This window comes from Girardinichthys multiradiatus, chromosome 12, assembly GCF_021462225.1.
Source record: "Girardinichthys multiradiatus isolate DD_20200921_A chromosome 12, DD_fGirMul_XY1, whole genome shotgun sequence".
Classification (NCBI taxonomy): domain Eukaryota; kingdom Metazoa; phylum Chordata; class Actinopteri; order Cyprinodontiformes; family Goodeidae; genus Girardinichthys; species Girardinichthys multiradiatus.
Genome location: NC_061805.1, coordinates 41,389,109 through 41,414,013, shown reverse-complemented (window position 1 = coordinate 41,414,013; position 24,905 = coordinate 41,389,109). Strand labels below are relative to the sequence as shown.

At 39.0% G+C, this 24,905-nt stretch overlaps 1 protein-coding gene across 1 annotated transcript; it reads left to right on the top strand.

Annotated features, from left to right (window-relative positions):
• adra1aa (adrenoceptor alpha 1Aa) lies at positions 1-19,692 on the top strand. Its single transcript, XM_047380603.1, has 3 exons — positions 1-169; positions 5,056-6,513; positions 16,472-19,692. The coding sequence occupies exons 2-3, from the start codon at positions 5,616-5,618 to the stop codon at positions 17,011-17,013; spliced, it is 1,440 nt and encodes a 479-aa protein (XP_047236559.1). The 5' UTR covers positions 1-169; positions 5,056-5,615; the 3' UTR covers positions 17,014-19,692.
• The last annotated feature ends 5,213 nt before the right edge of the window (positions 19,693-24,905 follow it).

Sequence of the window (24,905 nt, the reverse complement as noted above, 5' to 3'; positions counted from 1 at the left end):
CACCTGGGCCTGGCTCTGCAGATTATTCCCGGCAGATGTGAGCGCCCTCCGTTATGAGCGCACTTGGCTCTCCGCCCGCCTCCTCCCAACGCGACTCTGCAATCAGAGCCGTGTCCACACGCGGCTCAGCACAGCGGCCATCGGGATGCGGGAGCAGCCTCAAAGTTAGGTGAGTCGCAGAGATGTTCATTTTAAAAATATCCGAGAAGTATTCTTGGTGCGTAACTTGTTTTTCTTTGTCGTTTTTGGTCTGACTGATTCGTTTATTAGTTTGTTATGCGCACTGGTATTGCAGTGTAAACATCATTGTTTAGAGGTGATATATATTGTGAGATATAGTTAATTTAAAAAAAATATACAGATTTTATAATATATTTTTGTAATAAATATTGGAACAAAGCATCTGAAGTTGTTGCGCCCGGATCACCCAAATGCAACCGTCATATTTTCAATTATCGGGGGTTGTCTGTAATTTCCTTTCATCCCATTTAAAATCAGACTCTAACGACATTAAGTTACCTTTAAATTTCAAGCTGATATTAGTGATAACAGTGAAGATTTCCGGGTGGCGTACAGCATAAAGGTCTGGTGCGTGAGCTCTCCTGTGGCCAGGACTGTCATTTTATTGTGCTGGAAATTAACTTTCAGGTACCGAGGCCGCTTCTTATAGAGCTGGGGTTTTCCTGCGCGCAGCGGTGAAGAGGTTGAGATTACATCTGAGCCAGAACGCCTGTTTACCTCTGACCAAAAAATAACTACAGACAGCGCAGCAGAGGGGCTCAGCCCAGCTGTCCACCGCCTCAGCTGGAAGGAAAGCACCCAAACACGTAGATCCTAAAAACCTGTAGATCGCTCTGCATTTGGAGGAGAGCCACAAATTCATATTATTTGATTCCCTAACGTGACAGCCGTGTGACAGCCTCTGAACATGGAGCGTTTCTCTTGTGGGGGCCACTTTGCAGTATGTCTCGCCTTTGACTCAGCAATCCCCACTGTAGATGTGTGCTCTTCTCAATATTTAACACACAAACCTGTCACCCAATGGGATAACCAATGGAATTACAAACCCTTACTCCTCAGATAAAAAATAAATCAAGACAGCATCAAAACTATTAATAGTTATCAGTTTTACCTTTGTGTGGCTGCCTTAAGGTTTTTGTGTTATGGTGAAAGAACAGCCACAGATGCCTTGCTCATGTGTAACTCTTTTACACTTTCTTAAGTTAAAACCACAAATTTCATTTGCATTTATATTCAGTTTACTGGACTCTTATACCCTTCAGTTACATCTAGTGGAACCTTCTGAGTAAATTATTCTTAGTATGAATCCAGCTGTTTTGGGAACACCATGGTAACTCTGGAGGAGCAGCAGAGAACTACAGCTCAGATGGAAGAATCTATTGTATACTACACAAATTTAGCCTCATGAAAGAGCGGCAAGGAGAAATCCATTGTTGAAAGAACATAAGCAGTCCTGTAGGGGCAGAAGCCTTGCAGGCGGAGACAGCAAGCACATGTGATGGTGTTCTGGTCAGATGAGACAAAATTCAATTCAATTCAATTCAAAACTACTTTACTACTACTTTACATAACTACTTTATTATTCCAAAAGGGAAAATAATTGTTATTGTTGCTCATATTAAACAGGTTTCTTCAAAGTGCTGTTGTAGATACTGATGGCTGTGGACAGGAAGGATCTCCTGTAGCAGTCTTTCTTACAGCAGATCTGAAGAAACCTCTGACTGAAGGCACCTCAAAATTTGAAACTGCTAGGTTACATGCAAAACAATATGTGCAGTAGATAACTAATACTGCACATCCCCATAAAGACACCATCCCTTCTGTTGTGGCGGTGGCAGAGTCATGCTGTGGGAGTGCTTTTCTTCAGCCACAGGGTAGCTTAGAGCTGGTAGAGCTAAACTCAGAGCAATACAGGAAGATTCACCTTCCAATGGGAAGCCTCAGTCTGTGCACCCCCAAAAGGCTTGCAACTCCAATTGCAGTTGGGCTCAGATGGGCTAGATACAAATGCATGCCACACTTTTCAGTTTAATATACAATAAAATAATTCTGATACTTACTGACTCAGCCAGAATGGTTTTCCTACAGTAAGATTGTAGCTTTCTATTAAAACGACTTCTTCTCAAACCGCAAGAATGGCGCCTATTTTAAACTGAGGGATCCTAATGTTTCCAACGCTGCAAAAAGATATCAGAATCAGCTTTATTGGCCAAGATTGTGTTCACAAATGAGGAATCTGACTTCGGTTTCAGGTGCTCACAGCATAGAGATATTAAGTATAAATATTAGAATTTAAAGGAAATAAAATACAGGATAAAAGAAACAGTATGTGAATATATGTGTATGTTTGGCATTTTGTATATAGAGACAATAAAACAATATTAGTCTCATTGAGCTGGACAGATAAAAATGCACCTGTCTTAAATCCCTAATAGGCACTATTACCAGGCTCCTTTTTTGACTTGAATGGGTGAGAGAAGCTTGAGGTGGTGTGACCTGAACATTCAGGCATGTTGATTATTTTAGTAGATAGATCGATAGATAGATAGACAGACAGAAAGACAGACAGACAGACAGACAGACAGACAGGCAGGCAGGCAGGCAGACAGACAGACAGACAGACAGACAGACAGACAGACAGACAGACAGACAGACAGACAGGCAGGCAGGCAGGCAGACAGACAGACAGACAGACAGACAGACAGACAGACAGACAGACAGACAGACAGACAGACAGACAGACAGATAGATAGATAGATAGATAGATAGATAGATAGATAGATAGATAGATAGATAGATAGATAGACAGACAGACAGACAGACAGACAGACAGGCAGGCAGGCAGGCAGGCAGGCAGGCAGGCAGGCAGGCAGACAGACAGACAGACAGACAGACAGACAGACAGACAGACAGACAGACAGACAGACAGACAGACAGACAGACAGATAGATAGATAGATAGATAGATAGATAGATAGATAGATAGATAGATAGATAGATAGATAGATAGATAGATAGATAGATAGATAGATAGATAGATAGATAGATAGATGATAGACTCATAATACCCTTTTAGTCTCCAACAAAGCAGCTTATCAAAATCCCAACTGTCAACAATACCACAGTACTTTTACTTGTTTTGTCTAATCTGCCTTCATTTAATCCGCACAGGCAGGATTAATTTTGCTTCCGTCAGCATGAAGAAATGTAACAATGAGATGTTGGTACATTAATTTTTTTTTTAAAACAAAGCCATGCTCTCTTCATTTAGAGCAAAATGAAACCAAAGTCAAATTCCTTGTTTGTGTGCACAAACCTGGCGAATAAAGCTGATTCTGAAAGGAGAAGCCAGAAGATGCTATAAAAGAAGATCTGTGTACAAACAGCATCAAATTTACCCAACGGGCTGAAATTCACATTTAGCCCTTATTAAAGTGAAGTACCAGGGCAGAACTCTTTTCATCAGCAAGTCTTCTGCATCATATTACACTAGAAATGTGTGACAACATCACGGAGAGATACAGCTTTGAAGTTTAATTATACAGTACCTTGCAAAGGAATTCATGCACCTTTAAGATTTTCACATATTTTACCATACCTCCACAAACATCAATGTATTTTATTGAGATTTTATGTGATAGACTAAAACATAGTGATGCATAAATGTAAAGTGCAAGAATAATGCTAGCTTTTTGTAAAAAGTGCTGTAAATAGAAATGTAGGAAATGTAATATGCATTTCCATTCAGCACTCTGTCAATACTTTGTTGAATCACAATTTGCTGCAATTACAGCTTCAAGTCTCTATGTGTATGTTTTTCCATTCTTCTTTGTAAAATAGCTCAAGATGAACAAGATTATGTATGGAGCATTTGTGAACATACATTTGTAAGAGCTTCTCACTTGGATTTAGGTCTGGACTTTGACTGGACCATTATAATACATGGACATATTTTGATCTAAACAATTCCATTGTGGGCTGCATGGTGGTGCAGTTGGTAGCACTGTTGCCTTGCTGCAAGAAGGTCCTGGGTTTCTGCATGGAGTTTGAAAGTTCTCCCCATGCATACGTGGGTTCTCACCGGGTACTCCGGCTTCCTCCCACAGTCCAAAGGTATGCCTGTTAGGTTAATTGGTCTCTCTAAATTGCCCTTACGTGTGTGAATGAGTGTGTGCATGGTTGTTTGTGTGTTGCCCTGTGATGGACTGGCAACCTGTCCAGAGTGTACCCCGCCTCCCGCCCATAGACTGCTGGAGAGAGGCACCAGCTTCCCTGCAACCCACTATAGAAGAAGTGGTATAGAAAATGACTGACTGACAATTCCATTGTAGCTCTGGCTGTATGTTTAGGGATGTTGTCCTACATGAAAGTCAACATTCGGTCATAAGTCTTTTGTAGCCTGTAACTCTTTTTCTTTCTTTCTTTGGTGTTGCTCTGTATGAAACTCTATCATTCTTCCCATTAATCTGACCAGCTCCCCTGTCCTTGCTAAAATAAACACTATTTTTATTAGCAGTTTCCACAGCATGATGCTACCACTACCATGTATTACTATTAGGACTGTGTGTTCATGGTAATATGCAATGTTAGTTTTCCATCACACATAACAGACAAAAATTGTAATTTTGGTTACATTTGATCAGAGCATCTTCTCTGGTGTGTTTGCGGTTTCCCATCAACATTCTCCGACCTGAGCTTTGAAACTCAGGGGTTACCATGCGCTTCTTGGTTGTATCCCCTTTTAATGCCTGGTTCCACCCTACATGATCTATTTAATTGTTTGTTATATTCTGAAAATCTCTGTGTAGTTCTCCAAATTCTTGTACCTCACATTTTGTTTATTCAATAAGCAAGAAGAGCCTGTGCTCACACAGCTCTCAAACCAACTTTTGTTCAGACAGTTTCTCGCCCACAGACTCAATATGCCTTTGCAATAGTTATATGGTCGAAGAACGTGGATGTTTTTTATGTTTTGGTGTTTCTGATGGCTATGAAAGTTTGCTTAAAACACGTTCTTCTGTCTCTTTTGTCACAGGCTCTGGAAGCTGTCGGAGTGTGTTGAAGCTCAATATGCCCCGCATTCTATGGGAAGAGGCTGTTTGTGGAGTGCTCCTCACCTCCCACTCTGCTCAAAAAATTGGCTTCTCATTCCAGCTTTTAATACAAAAGACTTACAGACTTACTTTGGGTCCAAAGTGACATTTTTATGTTTCACGAGAGGATGCAAGGTCCACCCATGTGTCTGCCCCCTCTGTAATGCTTTTCTATTAGTGTTTTGCATCAGCTGCATAATATCAGAAATAACATCGCAAATCCTTACAAGATGGATTACCTGATTTTAGCACAGTAGGTTCCATTTACATATTTTATTTTTCTCTCTCAGTGTTTCTTGAAGCATCCTGGACTGTCGTCATAATGGCTCATTTGCTGGGTGCCTCATCATTCAAATTATGTTTTGACAAGACTGCCTTAATGTGATCATTACTCTGAAAGCTTTCATGAGAATGCCATGATGCCCCTTTTCTCTTCAGAGAACTGAACTGAAGTTTTGTTTTGCACAGAACCGTGTCCACCATCTGCAGCATTTTGGAGCTGATGGGTCCTGTGTTGGGCAACATGACCCCAGCTTCTCTGACACAGAACTGCACTAACTGCAGCCAAATTTTAATCCCAGATCTGAGAGTGGTCAAAACTGTGGTTTTAGGGATGGTTCTGGGTGTGTTAATCTTGTTCGGAGTGGTTGGAAACATCCTGGTTATTCTGTCTGTGGTTTGCCATCGACACCTGCGAACAGTCACACATTACTTCATTGTTAATCTGGCAGTGGCAGACCTGCTGCTGAGCTCCGCTGTACTACCTTTTTCAGCCATTTTTGAGATTTTGGATCGTTGGGTGTTTGGACGGGCTTTTTGTAATGTTTGGGCAGCTGTGGATGTGCTCTGCTGCACGGCCTCCATCATGAGCCTTTGCGTGATTTCCGTGGACCGCTACATCGGAGTCAGTTATCCTCTGCGTTACCCCTCCATTATGACAAAGCGCAGGGCTCTGTTGGCAGTGATGCTTTTGTGGGTGCTCTCTATTATTATATCCATCGGACCGTTGTTTGGTTGGAAGGAACCGGCACCAGAGGATGAGTCTGTCTGCAAGATCACAGAGGAGCCAGGATACGCAATCTTCTCAGCTGTTGGCTCCTTCTACCTCCCTCTGACCATCATACTGGTCATGTACTGTCGGGTTTATGTTGTAGCTCACAGAGAGAGCCAGGGCCTTCGGGAGGGCCACAAGACGGAGAAGTCAGACTCAGAGCAAGTGATTCTCAGGATGCACCGTGGAAACACAACTACATTGGAGGACGAATCACTGCGCAGCCGGACTCATTTTGCCTTGCGGTTACTCAAGTTTTCGCGTGAGAAGAAAGCTGCAAAGACGCTGGGCATCGTGGTTGGATGCTTTGTGTTGTGCTGGCTGCCATTCTTTCTGGTATTACCAATTGGTGAGTATTTCATACTTCTCTTGAATGCAATGTTGGCAAAGACTTCTACCATTTGGCTAAGGATGCCAACATAGTATGATATTACATAGTAATAATACTGTTTTAATCAGATCAGCTTTTGTGTTTTATGTTAAGAGTTTGCATGTTAAAGAGATGTGTTTTATTTATTAGTTTATTCCAGTCTGAGGCTGAATCTACAGCTTATATAAGTACCCACCCCCATTACAACCTCTAAGTCTATGCATCACATGTTCGATCTATCTTACCCACTTGTGACAGCATCACTTTGTTTCAGTGCTGTTTTTCTCCTGGAGGATTTGTGTTTCAGTGAAATATCATTTCAAGTGGGATTTTATATCCAAAGAGCACTAAAACCCTGATTCACAATGGCTCTCAATGTTCGCAGGTCGTTTGCGATAAAAATTGCAAATAACTTGATGATTAGCTTGACCTTTTCTGAGTTAGGGGGAAGCACTGACAGCTCCAGCTTGATGGTCTTTCGGTTAAGGGTGGTGGGCTGAAATATTTAACACGGTTCCTCAGTTTTGGCATGTCTCAAAATATTAACTTACTACACCACAGCCTGCATGTGACTTTTGTCCAATCATACCAAAAGTTACATCTAAGTCCATGTTTAAAGAACTATTTACCTTCTGAATTAATTAATTGGACAGTTCCCACTCATTGATTTATGCTGCTGACAGGGTTTTAAGTGCTTCCAATTTAATGGTCAGACCATTTTAATTACTCCTTTGTGGCTTCAGATTAAAGTTACAAGAACTCAGACAAGCCTTGCAGCTTCCAGAGCACAGCACACTTGTAAATGTAAGGGTAGACGACCTATAAATAGCCTGTATAAATCTTTCATATCTCTGACGTCCCCCTGTCCTTACCGTCTGTGAACAAGCTCCAAGAATTTCAGACAACATACATTGAAAACTCAGACTCTTGTCTGAGATGTCCAACGCTCCAGTGTCCACTGCCACTGTGTCTTTGTGACTCACCTCCTTCAGGGACAGATAAGACCGTCACAATGAAGCCTTATATGACAAGAGTAGCGAGCATGGAAATAAATCTCTCGGTTTTCCATCCTCGGGCGAACAATGCGGTGTGTGCAGATGTCAATAATGTGAGATGGAAATTTGAAGCAAGCTGATATGAACATTGACGAATACTGCTGTTTCTTTATTTGTTCCATGCTCTCGTACTTGTAAATATAGCTGACCACTTGGTTGTGTACCTTCTGACTGGTAAACGAGTATAGAAGCCCCCCGCTCAAAAATGCTCTGCGATGACACTGGTGTCACTTCTCATACCACATGCCACATATGTCCGTCGACAATGATAGATTTAGCAATGAGTCATCAAGTGGCGGTATTGTTTAACATGGGGCAGGACTGCCTATGATTGACTGACATTTATGTGTCAGGAGAGAAAAAAAAAGTTTGGGACTCAGGTTGAGATCCTAAAAAAGACAAGTTGTTAGGCCTCATGTTTATTTGTGGGCTGTAATACTCTCCCCTTGACATTTCAGAAGTTCCTCTGCAGGTATTTATTACTGCAAACTATTGCTAATTAGTTTTGTGTGTTTGTGCTCTCTTCTAAACTACATCTATAATGTCTTCCTGGTTTTTCTGATTTCTATTTTAAGCCTGAGCTCCTTTAATGAATCTTGTGTTAGTGCTCTTACGCTGTGTGAGATCCCCCATCCTGGATTTTATTATTAATGTTAATTACTTCTATGTGTAATTCAACAAGTATTGACACCCCTCACACATATCTGCATTTTCCGGTCCCATTACAACCACAAACTTTAATGTATTTTTGGGAGATTTAATGTGATAGACCAAGAAAAAGAAGCACATAATTGTGTAATGAAAACATATGTTTTTAAACTTTTTTTACAAATAAAAATCTGAAAGGTATGTTGTGCATTTGTATTCAGTCCCCTTCACTCTGATACCCCTAAATAAATAGGTGCGACTTGAAGCCATCAGAAGTCACCTAATTAGTAGAGTCAAGGCCTGGATAATTTACCTCAGTAAAATCCTGCTGTTCTGAGAAACCTGCAGAAGATTGTTAGAGAACATTAGTGAATTAACAGCATCATGAAGACCAAGGAACAGCCAACAGATCAGGAAGAACCTTGGTAGTTAAGTCAAAAATTAGTCATGCACCTTTCAAATCTACCCTTTATGAAAGAGTGGCAAGAAGAGAGCCTTTGTTGAAAGAAAGGCATAAGATGTCCCGTTTACACTTTGCATGTAGGGGCGCCAGTAAGTCTGGAAAAGGGTGCTATGGTCAGGTGTAGATTAAATTAGCGCCAGAATACTTATACTATTTCATTATTCATTAACCAATCAATATTATATTTTTAATAATCAACTAAACAACATATTTACAAGTCTGACAAGAATTCCCAGCCTTCTCAAGAAACAATCAATTTACAGACTTCTAAAAAGACCAGGACAAACATATATAGTGATTAGAAATATTTAACAAACCAAAGCTAACACAAATATAAAGACAAACAATGAAGAACAATCTAGTTCTATTATTAAAAGAAGGCTCCAAAGTAATAAAGGGGAATTCAAGTGACTTAATATTTAATGTGCTAAACACAAATGGTTATTTAGGCCTCATTAGATTTTCGCAAAACCTTTTCTGAAAACATCTCTGCTTTTATCGCATTTCTAACTTTTCTAATCCTACCTGACCTAAGGAATAACGGGGATGAAAAGGTTTGAAGTTCTCACATCCATGCTTAACCAGTTCCTGAGAGAGAGCAGCACTGGTATTAGAATTTTCCAACATCATCTCCATGGAAACATCACTGGCTTTCTGGCTTTCAGGCTCTCAGTCAGCAGGCAGGATAGGAGTCCAGCTCTCTAGCTCTCTGTTTCTGAATGACGAGTCTCGGCCCGCCACCCATACAAAGGTGCAGCGTTGCTCGGAGAAATGAGAGAAGGTAACAGGTGACTGTTCAACAGACTTGATGTCTGGATCCCTGCTAGGAACAGATCTCCATATAACAGCAGATAGATAATTGGTACTTGCCCAGTTAAGCCATGAAATGTTCTCCAGTTGATGATAGGTGTCATACAGAAAAGTCATGTTTCTCCCAGGAAAGCTTGCAAAGAAAATGTCTTTAGGAATGTGACAGGCAGATAAACAGGTGATGCTGGCGAAAACAAAACGAAGGAACTTCAACAGGGATGAGAGTGCAGCTTCACACAATTAATTTATTGTTTCTTCTTATCATCATTATTAATACTGTGATGTTTTGTTAAGTTGTCTGACTTTCAATGCCCCTCCTGCCATGTCGTAAGATTTTTGCTTCAATGAAGAGGAGGCATGAGTCAGATTACATCCATATCAAGAAACATTCAGTATGACATGTTGATGTAGATGTCTAACGCTTGAGGGAGAAATCATCAGCTAAACTTTATCTTGGATAAAGATATTTTCACCCAAAATCCCAGTAAAAGCCTCCAACCCTATTAAACTCATCAAAATACCTTGAGCTTTGTCATTTATTTATTACAGATGAGCCTTATCCTTGTAATAATTTCATTATTCAAATTCCTTTTAAGCATGAAATTCAGAATATTTTCAAATACCTCATATCCATTAAAAAGGCGCTATCACTGTTTACAATCAGAGCCTCAGAGAATCAAGTCTGAGCTTCAGTCATTTTGCAATGGACAACTGGCAAAAAAATTCAGCTTCTAGATGTGACGGGCTAGAAGAGAGATCACTCAGGAAAGTAGCAATAATTGCAGCAAAAGGCCATTATACCAAGCATTGACACGGGGATAAATAAAAGTGCACAGAGCACTATTTTTATTTTTATCTTTTGCAAGGTATTGTATTTCATTGAGGCAAATGATGGAAAGGCGGCTAATTCACACATTGCTTCTTTGCTGAGGGCTTCAGATTTAATGACTCACGACTCATGACAGATTCAATACGAGATAAACCCCTCAAGTCATCATCTCGATACCCTTGGTACAGATATTTGCACTAACTGCCCAGCTAAGGGTCGCATCAATCATCACGGCCTTAAACTAAAATCCAAGCCCTTGTATTGCTCATCTTTCTATCTTGATTAAATTCACCAACATGCAATAAAACTGATTGCCTGGGTTCAGACCTTTAAATCTGACTTTTAGATCTGTTCAATCCAAAGACTTGACCTATTTGTCTGGCACAGTGAGATGAAACAATTGGTTTGTTTTAAAAAAAAAAACATTGAACCAGTGATCCAGAGGCTAAAGTACACAAACTGAAAAAAATGAAGGAACATACTCATTTATTTTCATCATTTGTCTGTGCATTTCCTGAAACTGCTGCAAAAAAATAGATACGTTGTGGCCTGACCACACATCTGTGTCAGCTTAAAAAACTCCAGCGACTATGTGAGTTTTTGGTGATTGGTTTTGGAAAAGCAATTGTAATTCCCTGTGGAAATTGGGGTTAGACCATTCTCCCTGATATTAAGAAGAACAAAAGGCTAGCTGTGCTTGACTTTTGTTCTTCTGTGCTTAAAGTTAAAGAACTGTAAACTACGACTATATTTTATAAATCAGGAAATAGAAAAAAACAAAACGATCATTAGACTTTTTTCATCTGTTGTTTCAGAACTGTGAAGGGACAGTTAACAAGTTTTGTACATCAATCATACTCCTAGTTTTAGATGTACTGTAAAATTGCTTTCATTGAACTCTGGAGTTTGTTTCTCATAGGAAATTAGACCAGCATCTCTCAAAAGTTTAAGCAAGAATAATGTAAAAGAAGCATCAATTTTGAAAAAAGAAAAATCAGTTTCTATGTTCCCTAATCTATCACCCAAATCTTTAGCTCATATTCAAGTCAGAAGGCTGGCTGGGCCACTCAAAAATGTTAATATTACTTCCAGTCAGAAGAAACATGGTAGAATTAAAATATTACTTTAATAAATCTAAATTGGTCAGGAGTATGAATAAGTTTGGACCTAATTTACTTTAATGTTTGTGTTTTTATTAGATATGTCACATCAGCAGTGGTTAATTAAAATACTTTTAATAATTTATGCTTAAAGATTTCCAAAATTTGCTCTCCAACTTGAGAACTTGGTACAGATAAAGGGCCAGATCAATTTCAACAATAAAAGGCAAAACAAACAAAATCATAGGCCTTAAACTAAAGATGCACTAATTTCAATCTTAAGGTTTAGTATCAGCAGTTCAAGGCTGTTGTGAAGCCTTGAACTGCTGATACTGACTTCTCTTTAAGAGCTATGACAAGAACATTTAGCCTTCCTGTGGTGAGTAGCTATTAATTAATTATATTAGGAGAAGGAGTGACACCACACTGTGTAAATGAGAGAGCTGCTATAAAATAGGTTTTATTGAAATTTTGAAGCAATCACAAAATTATTATAAAGTTCACATTTTAACATGCACTACTTGTGTTGTTAGCAAAGCTTGTTTATGGCAGGATCTGTAAATGTATTCTGTAAAGAATATAGATCCTTACATTAACTCCAAGATATTCAAAAGACAGCCAGCCAGCCTTTCTAAATCAGGCTCAAAATAAGAAAACAGAGCAACTTTACTGTGCTGCGATAGAGCGAGAGAGAGGGAGACCTTCCTGTTATCAGCTGAAGGTCTCCCTCTCTCTCGCTCTATCGCAGCCTGAATGAACAGCAGACATGTCTCGATGTGTCGTAGAAAACCTTTTAAAAAATCTTTTATACCTCTGTGCTTCTTCTGGCTTGATTTTAAACGCCTCACTGATTCTAAAAATAACTCACTTTCTCAAATGAACAGCTTCTAAACCTAAGACTGTTGTTGTCAGCACAACTTGGCAGGACTTTTTCGGTGCATTCACTGACCACAAAAAGATGTGATTTTTTTATTTTACGAACGTCCAGCCACTGGTCAGGAATAATCAAGCTGAGAATTGGTGGATTTCAGTCATTAGCCAATTTCTCTGTAAATCTCTACATTAAAAAGAGCTGGGAGAGCTAGATGCAGTCTGAAAACAGGCAGTTAGCTGCAAATTAGGAGAAATTCCAAAGATTTACACCAGTTTTGTCAGAGGGAACCTTTGGATTCTTATGAAATAGTACAAACTACAAACTTTTTTTTTGTGGTAAATTTAAACAATGTTGTAATCCATTTAGCAACTAAATTTATAAATGAAATCCATGTTTGTTTTCATTCAACAATTGTCAACCACCCAGAAAGTCACTACCTTAATTTATGACAGTATACTGTCTGTGGCTCTGTAGCCAAAACTACTGCTTATGCTGCTCTGAAAATAATAGCTTTATTTTTGTGAGCCTGAAGGCTGCCTTTGTGGTGCTGCATTGTGTTTTACCCTTGTTTTCGATTTGCAACAATCCCCTGCTTCTTTGTATTATTTTATCTTTCAAAGAGTTAATATTTTGGTGGCTGCACGATTAAAATCTCCATAGGTACGAAAAACAACCCGTGGCAAAATAAGCCAGTGTTACGCAACCGCCTCTGTCAAAACATGTTGTTTGATTGAAGGTTTCAAAAATACTAAATTATTGAGCCACAAATTCCCCATTGATTTCCACCAACAATACATTTATCTAACAGCTGTAACACCCCTCTCTTTTTACAGAACAAAATCTGTCAGGGATACCAACAATGATCGAATTGTTCTCTGCTAAAGCTGGCGATAGAGATAGAAAATCATTTGCTCTCAGACTATCCTCTTTTCCTATATTCATTCATGATTACATCACCATCTTATATTTACAATTTACCACCAGCAACAGCTTGCAATAAAGCATTTCTAACTGAGAAAACAAATGTCAGGCAGAGAGATATTGTGCTACCAGGCAGGCTTTAAATTATTTTAATGCTTTTGCCTTTACGTGTGTGAATGAGTGTGTCACCCTCTGAATATGTGGCAAGTCACCTTGCATATACAGGGGTTGGACAATGAAACTGAAACACCTGGTTCGGCAGTCCTTGGCAGTGACGTGCCCATCTAGCACAAGTATTGGGCCAAGGGAATGCCATTATATGGGAGCCCAAACCATCACTCTGGGCATGCAACAGTCTGGGTGGTACGCTTCTTTGGGGCTTCTCCACACCTTAACTTTCCCAGATGTGGGGAAAACAGTAAAGGTGGACTCATCAGAGAACAATACATGTTTCACATTGTCCACAGCCCAAGATTTGCGCTCCTTGCATCATTGAAACCAACGTTTGGCATTGGCATGAGTGACCAAAGGTTTGTCTATAGCAGCCCGGCCGTGTATATTGACCCTGTGGAGCTCCTGACGGACAGTTCTGGTGGAAACAGGAGAGTTGAGGTGCACATTTAATTCTGCCGTGATTTGGGCAGCCGTGGTTTTATGTTTTTTGGATACAATCCGGGTTAGCACCCAAACATCCCTTTCAGACAGCTTCCTCTTGCATCCACAGTTAATCCTGTTGGATGTGGTTCATCTTTCTTGGTGGTATGCTGACATTACCCTGGATACCGTGGCTCTTGATACATCACAAAGACTTGCTGTCTTGGTCACAGATGCGCCAGCAAGACGTGCACCAACAATTTTTCCTCTTTTGAACTCTGGCATGTCACCCATAATGTTGTGTGCATTTCAATATTTTGAGCAAAACTATGCTCTTACCCTGCTAATTGAACCTTCACACTCTGCTCTTACTGGTGCAATGTGCAATCAATGAAGACTGGCTACCAGGCTGGTCCAATTTAGCCATGAAACCTCCCACACTAAAATGACAGGTGTTTCAGTTTCATTGTCCAACCCCTGTACATGTACAAAGACAAGCAGACCTGCATATACGACACCAGTTAATCCATCACTTATGCTTCTTCATTAAGGATCCCACTCACATTTATAAGTGATTCCTCTAATCAAGGGAAGCACAGTCTATTACCACAATTCTATTAAAACACAGCATCTGATGGTGAGTCAGGAGGTTATATTTACTGGAAGCTTTATGTAATAAAAATAACATGTCATTTACTTTAATATTAAAAAGGAAATGACTATCACCGTAGCTGGAGATTATGTGTTCCTTAATGGAAGAGACACAAGAAATGCAAACTGGAAGTCTTAATTTTTAATTTAAATTACTTCAAGCAAGCTTGCAGCATGGCTCTGGGTAATATTGATTAATTTATCACTTTAAATGTAAAAATACATTTTGGATAATGTAGTAAAATGTCCTCTCAACCCATAAATCAAGCTTCTTTGGGGGATTTGTTTACCTGGGATTAATGAAATAACTTTATGTCTACTTAATTGATTGGCATCAGACATTTAACCTTCAAAACCAATCAGTCTTAATCAGTGTCAGTTCCCTACTTTGTAGGTTTTGTTGAATTTCTTGAATTTGCAACTGTTTTTAATTACAAGACTTCTAGTTTTTTTCTGAGGTATGAATTTTTTAAGAAGATGAACCAATCAGAGATGTTGTGTCCATTTGAAATCATTTTGTAAAGCTCTGATCTGCCAATACTGATGTGAGCTAGTTCGGATTTCTCTAAAAAAACAAAAGAAACTATATAAAAACTTTCTGCATGACAAGAAAAATGTATACTAAGTGTTTCCATTAAATTAAAATACATATTTTCTCAAAATCAGGCTATGTTTATTTACTTCATTCTGAATCACTGAAAACTTGCAAATATAAAAAATGCTGCAGGGTAGAGATGTATCTGAAGGTACATATCTACAAATAAAAGGGCCAAAAAAGGAATTACAGAACACCTTTTTACTCTCTTTCAAGACAGATTATAGACTACAACCTTTTCATGTATTTTAGGAGCAGAAGGAGAAAAAGACTTAAGCTTTTTCTTCTCTTATTATTCATAATTTATAAGAGGAACAGAGGCAACATCCCACTGTGTGTGTGAGAGAGAGAGTGAGCAGTCAGTGTTACACAGCTCTGCAGTTAAACAGGATTTCTCTAATATTTTAAAATGAAGACAACATGATTACAAGGCTGACATTTTAAGCTGTCTTTAGCATCTTAGAGCAGGAGCAGGATAATCTTAGAGATAATTGCGATTGGCCCAAGTAGTTCTGTTAGCATGTGCGTGCCATATAGAATACGTATACTCTAGCCTTAACTCTGCAAATTCCAAAAGATTGGCAACATGTTCTAAAGCCTTGAGTATACCTTGCTAACCAGATTTACGGAGAAGAAAAAGCCCTTTAAATTTATACCTTGGCTTGAGGTGCTGGTATACATTGCAGTTTATCTAAACAGTGGATCTTGCTCTATTTAACAATTGGTAGCAGAAAAGAACCTGTTGAGGAAAACATTCCTAACAGACACTCCAAAATGCAAGATTTGATCTTATACCGAGGGTAAATTTAATAACGAAAACATTACTGTTTTTCTCTGCAAATATATTTCTAATATTTTTATTAAAATGAAATTCACACAAAGTGATAGGAACAACCAAAGTAAACTATTTTAATACCTCTTTTACCTGCTGTGTTTTGTTTAAACAAACATGTTCTCAGGCACTATCTCGCTGATCTTCATGTTTGGCCACTCACGTCATGCCCATAAAGTTGCAGAAATGGGGATGTGGAGAACAAGATGCCATAAAAGGCGGGTATAAACCAAGTGTGTCACAGCATGTTCTGTGACAGACTGAATCGGACTCTTGTAAATGATAAAACAAGGCAACATTTATGTGATATGTTCAGCTTCTGTAAACAGTATTTCCTTTGTATAGACTTCTCACATCTTGTGTGCTTCCTCAGACTACGTTATTAAAAGCCTCTGATACTTTAAGCCCTCTTCTCAAAGTGACAGCTTTTGACATTTAAGAGTGTTGCTGTCAGTTCATCCTGGTAGATTGAATTTTTTCATTGGAATGGGACCTTCCCCAGCTAATTTGTCTGTGCATCATTGTTGTTTCTTACTTCTAAAATGTGTTTCCCCTGTCACAACAGGTTCTATATTCCCTGCATACAGACCTTCAGACACGGTCTTCAAATTCACCTTCTGGCTTGGCTACTTCAACAGCTGTATCAACCCCATCATCTATCCATGCTCCAACCAGGAGTTCAAAAAGGCTTTTCAGAGTTTACTTGGAGTTCACTGTTTGAGGATGACTCCCAGACCGCACCACCACCATCTGAGTGCAAGTCAAAATCAAACTCAAGGTCACACCCAGGGCCTCGCTCTGACCCTTGACAGCAGGGGGGCTCCCTGCAGACTCAGCCCCTCCTCGTCTGTAGTCCTTTCCAGAACTCCTTCCTCCAGGGACAGCAGGGAATGGAAAGTGTTTTCCATGGGCCCCATCAGTAGCGGTGAAGGGCCAGCCGACACGAGCAGAGCCAAAGTTGCCAAGCTGTGTAACAAAAGCCTCCGCCGAACCTGTTGCTGCATCCTCAGTCCTGAGACTCCCCCACAAGAAACCCCTGTTGTTAGAGACCTTCCTACTATTAAAATCCACCAGCTATCCCTGTCAGAAAAAGGAGAGCCAGTATAACCTCTGTCATCATTCATGGATTGTTCATGACTCTTATTTAAAGTCAGACAAGACCAGGTTTTATTTGAACATTGTTGCTGCGTTGAAACTGAAATTTACCTCAACTTTAAAATCCTTCTTTTCCTTTTTCTTTACCTGATATAAGTTGGTTAAGAAGGCAAAAAGAAGATGGAAGTTTCCTGTCAAATTTATCATATAAAATGGATCACTTTGGTGAGATGGACAAGCTTGTTAAAGCATTCCCAAATGTTTACATATACATTGGGTATAAAACGTCTACACACCTCTGTTAAAATGTCACCTATAACCTGCACAACTGAGCTAAAAAAACTATCATTTAGAGGGGAAAAAGATAAAAATAAAAACAAATAATAACAATGTGTTAGGATAAGTGTGCACACCCTCTTATTACTGCCAATGTGTCCGTCTTCAGAGTTACCCCCACATTTAAACCAATGTTATGGTCATGGTCTGCCAAGAGCTTCCAAAACCATTAGCGAGAACTCATTGCCAAAAGATATCAGTCAGGAGAAGGCTGCAAAAGTATTCCCGAGGTATTAAATATACCATGAAACACAGTGAAGGCAGCCATTAAGTGGAGAGGATGTAGTGGAAGAGTGGCTTTACCAACGTCCATCCAAAATCTATAAAACAAGAAGAACGCGACTGGTCAGGGAGGCAGTAACATTAAAGGAGCTGCAGGGATTTTACTGCAAGTTCTGGCTGTGTGATACAATTGTCAGCAATCTCTGTATTTTCATTTACTTACAGTTTACATCAAGGCTGTGTTGTAACAGGGCAAGATGGGAGCCTTTTCTTAGAAAGTAAAATCCTACCCAAGCTAAATTTAGCAAAAACGTATTGAAGCCCCCCAGTTGCATGAGGAAAATATATCAGAGCATGATTAATCTAACTTTTTGACTATAGTTACAGCAAAAACAACACGGAACATTATTAAAAGAACACAATACCAACAGTAAAGCTTTAGGTCTGTAGCATCACTACTAGCCAGTGTCTCCACAAACTCTTCTGGCTTCAATTAGAAAGCCGAATATGAATAAGAAACAGTGCGACACATACATCCAATCCACAAAGGAAGGCTTCACTAGAAGAAAATAGTTTTGAAATGCTCAAAGCATAGATCTAAATCAAATAGAACATATCTGGGCTGATCTGAAGAGGACTGTGTACAGGAGAAGCCTTTGCAATCTGACAGCAACGTTTTTGCAAGTCAGGAGGCACATAAAAATCTAATATTTTAACAGCGTTATGTGGACTTTTCGTATGCTTTGTATATTGCATTAAAGGAGAGAGGTTTGAATGTATAAATGTATAAATATGAAAGTTTATTCTACTGCATGGTCTCAAAAGAAATATAAAAAAAAAATGCTGGTGCTCCTGATGTTTCCAAAGTTTTCCTGAAGCTGTTCATCTTGTGAAAATGTTTGTGTGCGCAGTACAAACCGAGGAACCTCACATGCTTCCATGTCACAATAAATTCCTATGACATGCTCCCAAGGGAGGATTTCTGAGGCGATTTCTGAGCTTCTGTTCCTTGTTGTTTTCTCCGCTTTGTTTCTTTTTGTGGGTTAATTTACTACTCAATTTGTCTCTTTAGTCTTTCCACCACATTCCCACAGTGTCATGAATCTTGTGAGCAGTGCCAGATGGATCTCTTAATATACTTCTTTGGAATTTTAACTGACCTTGTGGTTGCTGGCCTCAATCCTGATCAACCTCAAGCCTCTTAAAAGAAATCTGCCAGATTTAGAGATGTCAGAATAAAGTCTCACACAGTCTCAGACATTCTTCTCTCAGGCCGCATTCCCTTTTTCTGTTGCTGCCAGTTTTAATAGCCGTTGACCAATGGTGGTTCGTGCACAAACCATCCCTGGATGACCCCTCTTTCTGGACCCTGTTCCATATATATTCCATATATATATATATATATAAACCAGATATTTATGTACACTATAAAAAAGACAACAATTTTTTTCAATGTGTGACATTAAATCAGCCTTTTTCTGCTTTAGGTCAGTTAGGATTACAACAATGATTCCTATTTATTTCTACATGTCAGAATAATGAGATGGAGATTATTTTAAAGAATTATTTGTTACTTCCTTTAAATTCAGACGTTTACATACTTTTTGTTGGTATCTGTATGACTCCTGTTGCAAAACACCCAAACCACATGATGCTCCCACCTGTACTTCAAAGCTGGAATGATGTTTTCAGGCCTGAAAACTTCCCTCTTTTCCTTCAAATGTAGCGATGGTAATTATGGCCAAACTCTTACATTTTATTTTTAATCAGACCATAAGATATGTCCTGAGAATTATCATCTTTGTCCATGAGTGCATGTATAAACTGTAATATGAGTTTTTAGGTTGCATTTGGAGTAATGGTTTCCTCCTCTTTAAATGGCCTTTCAGGTTATGGTGGTGCAGGTCTCGTTTAACTGTGGATAGTGAAACTTTCCTACTCGGGTATCTGTTTAACAGTTACAGTCGAACAAAGTTGTCGCTCTTTCTTCAGACTGCTTACATTCTAATACGTTGCAATACGTTACTTTCAAAGTCCGCTGCCTTGTCTGTTGCTCATGCTGAGCCCATTGTGGCAGCAGATATGTGTAATGCATTTGCATAACACCAAATAAAAAACCCAAGACCACTAGAATTTTATGCAGCTCCATGATTTGATGGGATGTATTGGAAATTGAAGCTTTCCACATCTTCTAACAGATGAGAACGTTTTCTTTTCCATTCCATGTCTTTCAGTAGTTCTGGATGCAGTGCCACCACAGAGGAAAAGAGGGATACATCCATCTAAAGGTTTGGTTCGTTTGACAAACTGTATTCAGAAAGCGAGCTTGGACCGACAGAATGTTGCAACCCCAACTGAACCCAACTGAATCCCCATCATACCAGGTCCACCGGTCTATTAGGTGTGAAAACAAGCTTCTCGGGAATTACCAAGGCTTACTGTATACAAACTTCTAAATTAGTAATAAAAAGTCTCTAAAGAATCTCTCTTTTTCATACTTAAAATATATGTCAAAAAAACCTATGCCTGGTTCCCACACAGGATTTTGATGTCAATTTTTGACTGGAAACACAGAGGGGAATTATTAATCCTGAGAGGGTTTGTGAGATTTCCTGTCTGACATCTGAACGTTCGTGAGTGAAATCTGTTCTTGTACGGTGCGTTGTGCTTGCCAAATGGCTGGACACCACACACCGTAGGACCAAACCTGTTAAACTTTATCGTCATGTAAGTGTGGGGTTTCTCAGGTTTTGAAAACCAACCTTGCAGTGTGAACCAGGCATTAGATGAAATGAGTTTTAACAAAACTTTCAAGAAAACAAACAATCTAAATTTAGGTTTTCTCAACGGAATACAAGTTTAATAAAACTTAAACTGTGTTTTAAAATATCTTTTATATGTGTGTGTGTGTGTGTGCGCTTCTACGCCCTGGAGATGATGGCGCCCCGGGTAGTGAGCCACTTCGCAAACTTTCTACAGTGTATGAAGCGTCGCCTTTTCCTGTGGCTTTCACCAGTCTTCCATGTGTTCAGTGAATTAAGGTGAGAAACTGAGAGCGTTTAAGTGTGAGTCCGGGGCTGCAAAGTGCCTCTGTTTACGCAGAAGCTTTAAAAGGGCAGGAGGACAACCGCTGCCAGTTGTATCGATTTATTTCCTCCCGGCTACTCCCTGCTCGCTGCAAGATGCGCTCCCTTTTTCCGAGTGTAGGCGGTAAGAGATGTAGTCGACATTGGTAAGCCAGCCTCCCCCCTCCTCTCCGTCCGTGTTAAGTTCATTCGCAGAAGTGGAGTTGACAGTTTTCCCCACAGGGGAAGGAACCGACACAACAGCGAGAGTGCCTGTGAGTGTCCGCGTTGTCATTGAATGGCATGGCTGTGAACCTGTAAATTACCCCCATCTCTGCGCAGATGCCATTAGGAGAGGAGCAACTGGCTGGGGCAATAAATTACAGCGGCTACAGGTGACCCTAATTCAACCCCTCGCTTTATTATGGCTCCTTATGGAAAGTGGTGTGATCATGACCCCAGCCGTTTCATAAAGATGTATAATCTTCTAAATGTAGTGACTGCAATGAACACCGTAATTATATCTGTAGAGGTGCTGAGTAGAGCATCCTTTGTTTCATCAGCACCTGCTGTTTTCATGCATTACATTATTCTTCCACAGTTTTATTCACTACGTTTGCATCCAATAAGGTTGAATTACAGAGCCCTTAATCAGTGGTGCTAACAGGGATATTCTTATTATTTACAGTCTATTATCGCGGAAAACATTGCGTGTCGTGGCAGATCAATTATGGGAGGCAGCGTGGTCTTTTAATAGCAGCCGCTGCGTCTCAGTGGGTTGAAAGCATAGCAAGTGCTGCCGGTGACTCATGTTTGCACACTTCTCCCAAGAGGTTTCAACCTGGTTAAAAAAAAAAAACCTTCCTGGTGTTTTCACCTTTTTTTCTTCTTCTCCCTTTTAAAACTGTCATCAGTGTGTTAAATGTGTTGCTTTTAGAACAGGAGTCCCCATTCTCAACTTTATCAGGATGCGCTTGTCCTAATTGGTCCAACAGCCAAGAGGGCATCACTTCATCTGATCAAGAACTTCGCTGCTCTCCACCTTCTATTCACCCCCGTGGATGGAAGCAAATAACAGCAGAGACATTTTGAAAAAGGGAATGTTTTTAGACTCATCTCCACTACTTTGTGCCTCCACCTAGTGTCCCATGGAGGAATAAAACTGACCAAAGTTAGAGTGATTCATAAATATTGTAGCGCTATAAATTAACTTAATGTTTCTAAAAATAAGTTCAGAAAGTTTTTTTTTACCCGCTACTAATCTGTAATCTGTGAAAAAGGTGTTTTGTTTAAATTTCTAGCTGTAATCGTTTTTCTTTGATCATAGATTTTAATGATAAATTCCCTTTTTTTTAAATCTTTTTTTCTCATTTCACTTTTATGTATGCATTTGTTTCCATCCTTCTTCTGCTTTACCTTTGTCATCGTTTGAGATTCATAATTTATTACTCGATTTCAGTTAAATGTGAATTACATTGAATAAATGTATTTGTTATCAGTAATTATACATTTACTTTCTTCTCTAATATTGTTGAAATCATGTCAATATTAGATGTTATATGTTTGCATTTATTTATTCATTGATTTGTTGGGGGCTGCATGGTGCACAGCAGGATGTTTGTGAGTTCAAATTCCTGATGTGTGAAGTTTACAAGTTCTTTCCAGATACTAGAATGCCCTAATCCTTTATTTGTTTCTATGTGTTATAATTCCTAGTGTAACAGCAGCAAAGTGACAGTCAAACAGAAGCACTCAGCAATATCAATAATATTAATCATCATCACCATTTTCTTCTGCCACTATTTGTTGGGGAAGCAGCATCAGACCCAGTGTTTTAGAAAAGCTCAACAAGCAGTTAAAGAAAGCTGGGATTGCTCTGGGGACTGCTTTGCAGACTCCAGAGATGATTGCTTTTTATAAAAATGAACATAATAGAGAACCCTGAGCATCTTCTTCACAAGACTATTATTCCACAATAGTGCGTCATTGTAAATGATGCCTTAAAGAGAAACATGGATAGTTTGGCTTTCAAAAACATTTTATTTCCTTTTGGGATTAATAACATAATAATAATAATAATCATAATCATAATCATAAAAAGAAGTTAGACAAAGAAGAAGAAGAAGAAGAAAACTCAATAATAGACAAAACAGCACAGCTCTGGAACAGCTCTACAGTAATGAGTAAACAGGAATGTAAATACCCCTTAAGTGTGAGTGTGTGCATGCATGTTGATTAGTGTCTGTGTGTTTTACTCTGTACACCTGTTGCTCACTGATTCCTGAAGGTAGGCACCAGCCCCCCTGAGAGGATTAAGCAGGTATGAATGCGTGGATCTGTTAACATATTGATCCTCGTAAGCTATGAATACGGTTCTTTTTCCTCTTAACTTGCCAGTTTTAGTCCTTCATTAATATTTGTCTCCCTGTTGGCATAAAGACTGACTAATTTCAGTGATTTATCTTTGAAAGTGAGGATTAATATCCATGTGTCTGGAAATTTAGCAGTTAGACACAAGTGACTTCATTTGGATGGTGTGATTCCCATCAATCAATTCTTATTCCTTGGATTTCTGCCATGAGAATATTTTAATTGTAAAATGGAAGAAATATTGCCATGGTTTGATTGAAATGAATTAAAATAATTACTCATGATCCAGAAAACAGCCCTCATGAGCTTTGTCCTACTAAAGAGCCCTAAAACAGTTCCACATCTGCTCTGCATCCTTTATATTAGAAATAAATATAGGTTTAGGTTTAGATATGGATACCTTAAAAATAAATCCATACTGAGGCAGTGCTTCTGTGACAACACAACAACAACTCAAATAATCCTCGTATACAAAGAAATCACAGCAAATTGCTCAGACAATGAAGGAATGGGTAAAATAAGTATTGCACCAACTTAAAGAAATTTATTGTGGAAAAGCGTTGGTTATAGATTCAATATGTGTCCTGTATGGAAAAACTAGTTACATGCTTTATTCAGGAATGATTTTGACCCATTTTCCACAAGAACTGTCTTCAAATACTGAGGGCTCTGGTGGTCCTTTCTATGCATTCTGATCTTCAGTGCTTTCCATTGATTTTAATTGGATGCAAGTGAGGTGATTGACTGGGAAATTCTATCAGTTTTACTTTCTTTCTTTAAACCAGTTAACTGTTTTCTTTCCTGTGCTTGGGATTTTTGTCTTGCTCAGAAATCCACACTCGTTTCACCTTCAAATTCTTATCAAGAATGTCCCAGTACATTTCTCCATTCATCCTTCCTTCAGTTGAATGAAGTCTGCCACTAGCATATGCCTTAGGAAAGCTCAAGCAAACTGCAAACTTTATTTTTGGCATGGCGTTTTTGGGGGGATGTGCAGAATCATTCTTCTTCTTCTATGATCCTCCAAACATTGTGTGTGCATTCAATGGAAGGTTGGAAATGCAGCTGTTATCATCGGCATCATACGATGGGGAATTAGGGCCAAGCCAAGAGGTTATTTTTTTTTAATCATGAGAATAAAGTCATAACATTATGAGAATAATGTTGTACAATCATATTACGAGAATAAAGTTGCAACGTTATGAGAATAAAGGCGTAGGCTATTATTATGAGAAAAAAGTCGTAATGTTACCAGAATAATGCTGTAATATTACAAGAAAAAAGTAATGACAGTTCATCTTTCACAAAACAAGCAATTTCTTCTGCGTGGTTATTTTTTCAAAACCGACAGTCATAAACTCAGTCCTTTTAAAGTCCAGATACTGGCAATAATTTGATGCTGATTTGGTGGTAAAGGATTAAGAATGTCCTTATTTGTAAAATTGATACTAAAGTATAACTTGACAAGATGCTCAACATTCCTAATATTAACGCATGGAAGACTGTGCTTTTTATGAGAGTTCTGATAAAGATTTCCACTTTATTCATGTGAAATACTGATTTTATATTCATAATAAATAAAAAAAATCTCTTAGCCTGGCCCTTATACTCCGTTGTAGCATTAGCATGTTTATTCACACAAGTATTGTTTTGTGAAGGCTTTTACCGATCATACCACTCTAATACTTTGGTAATGAGAAACCTTTTTATAGGCCATGAGTTAATATATTAAACATGCTGAAAGTGATCAACACAGAGCAGCAGGAATGCTTTCTAAATACAGATTTCAGCTGGTTTCTTGCTTTTTATCTTTTTAGAAATCCTTTTATTCATGTGTTAAATATTTAATTCTCTTGACCATTCCACTTTGTTACACCTAAATTAATCTTCTTAAATTTCTTTGTATGTGTG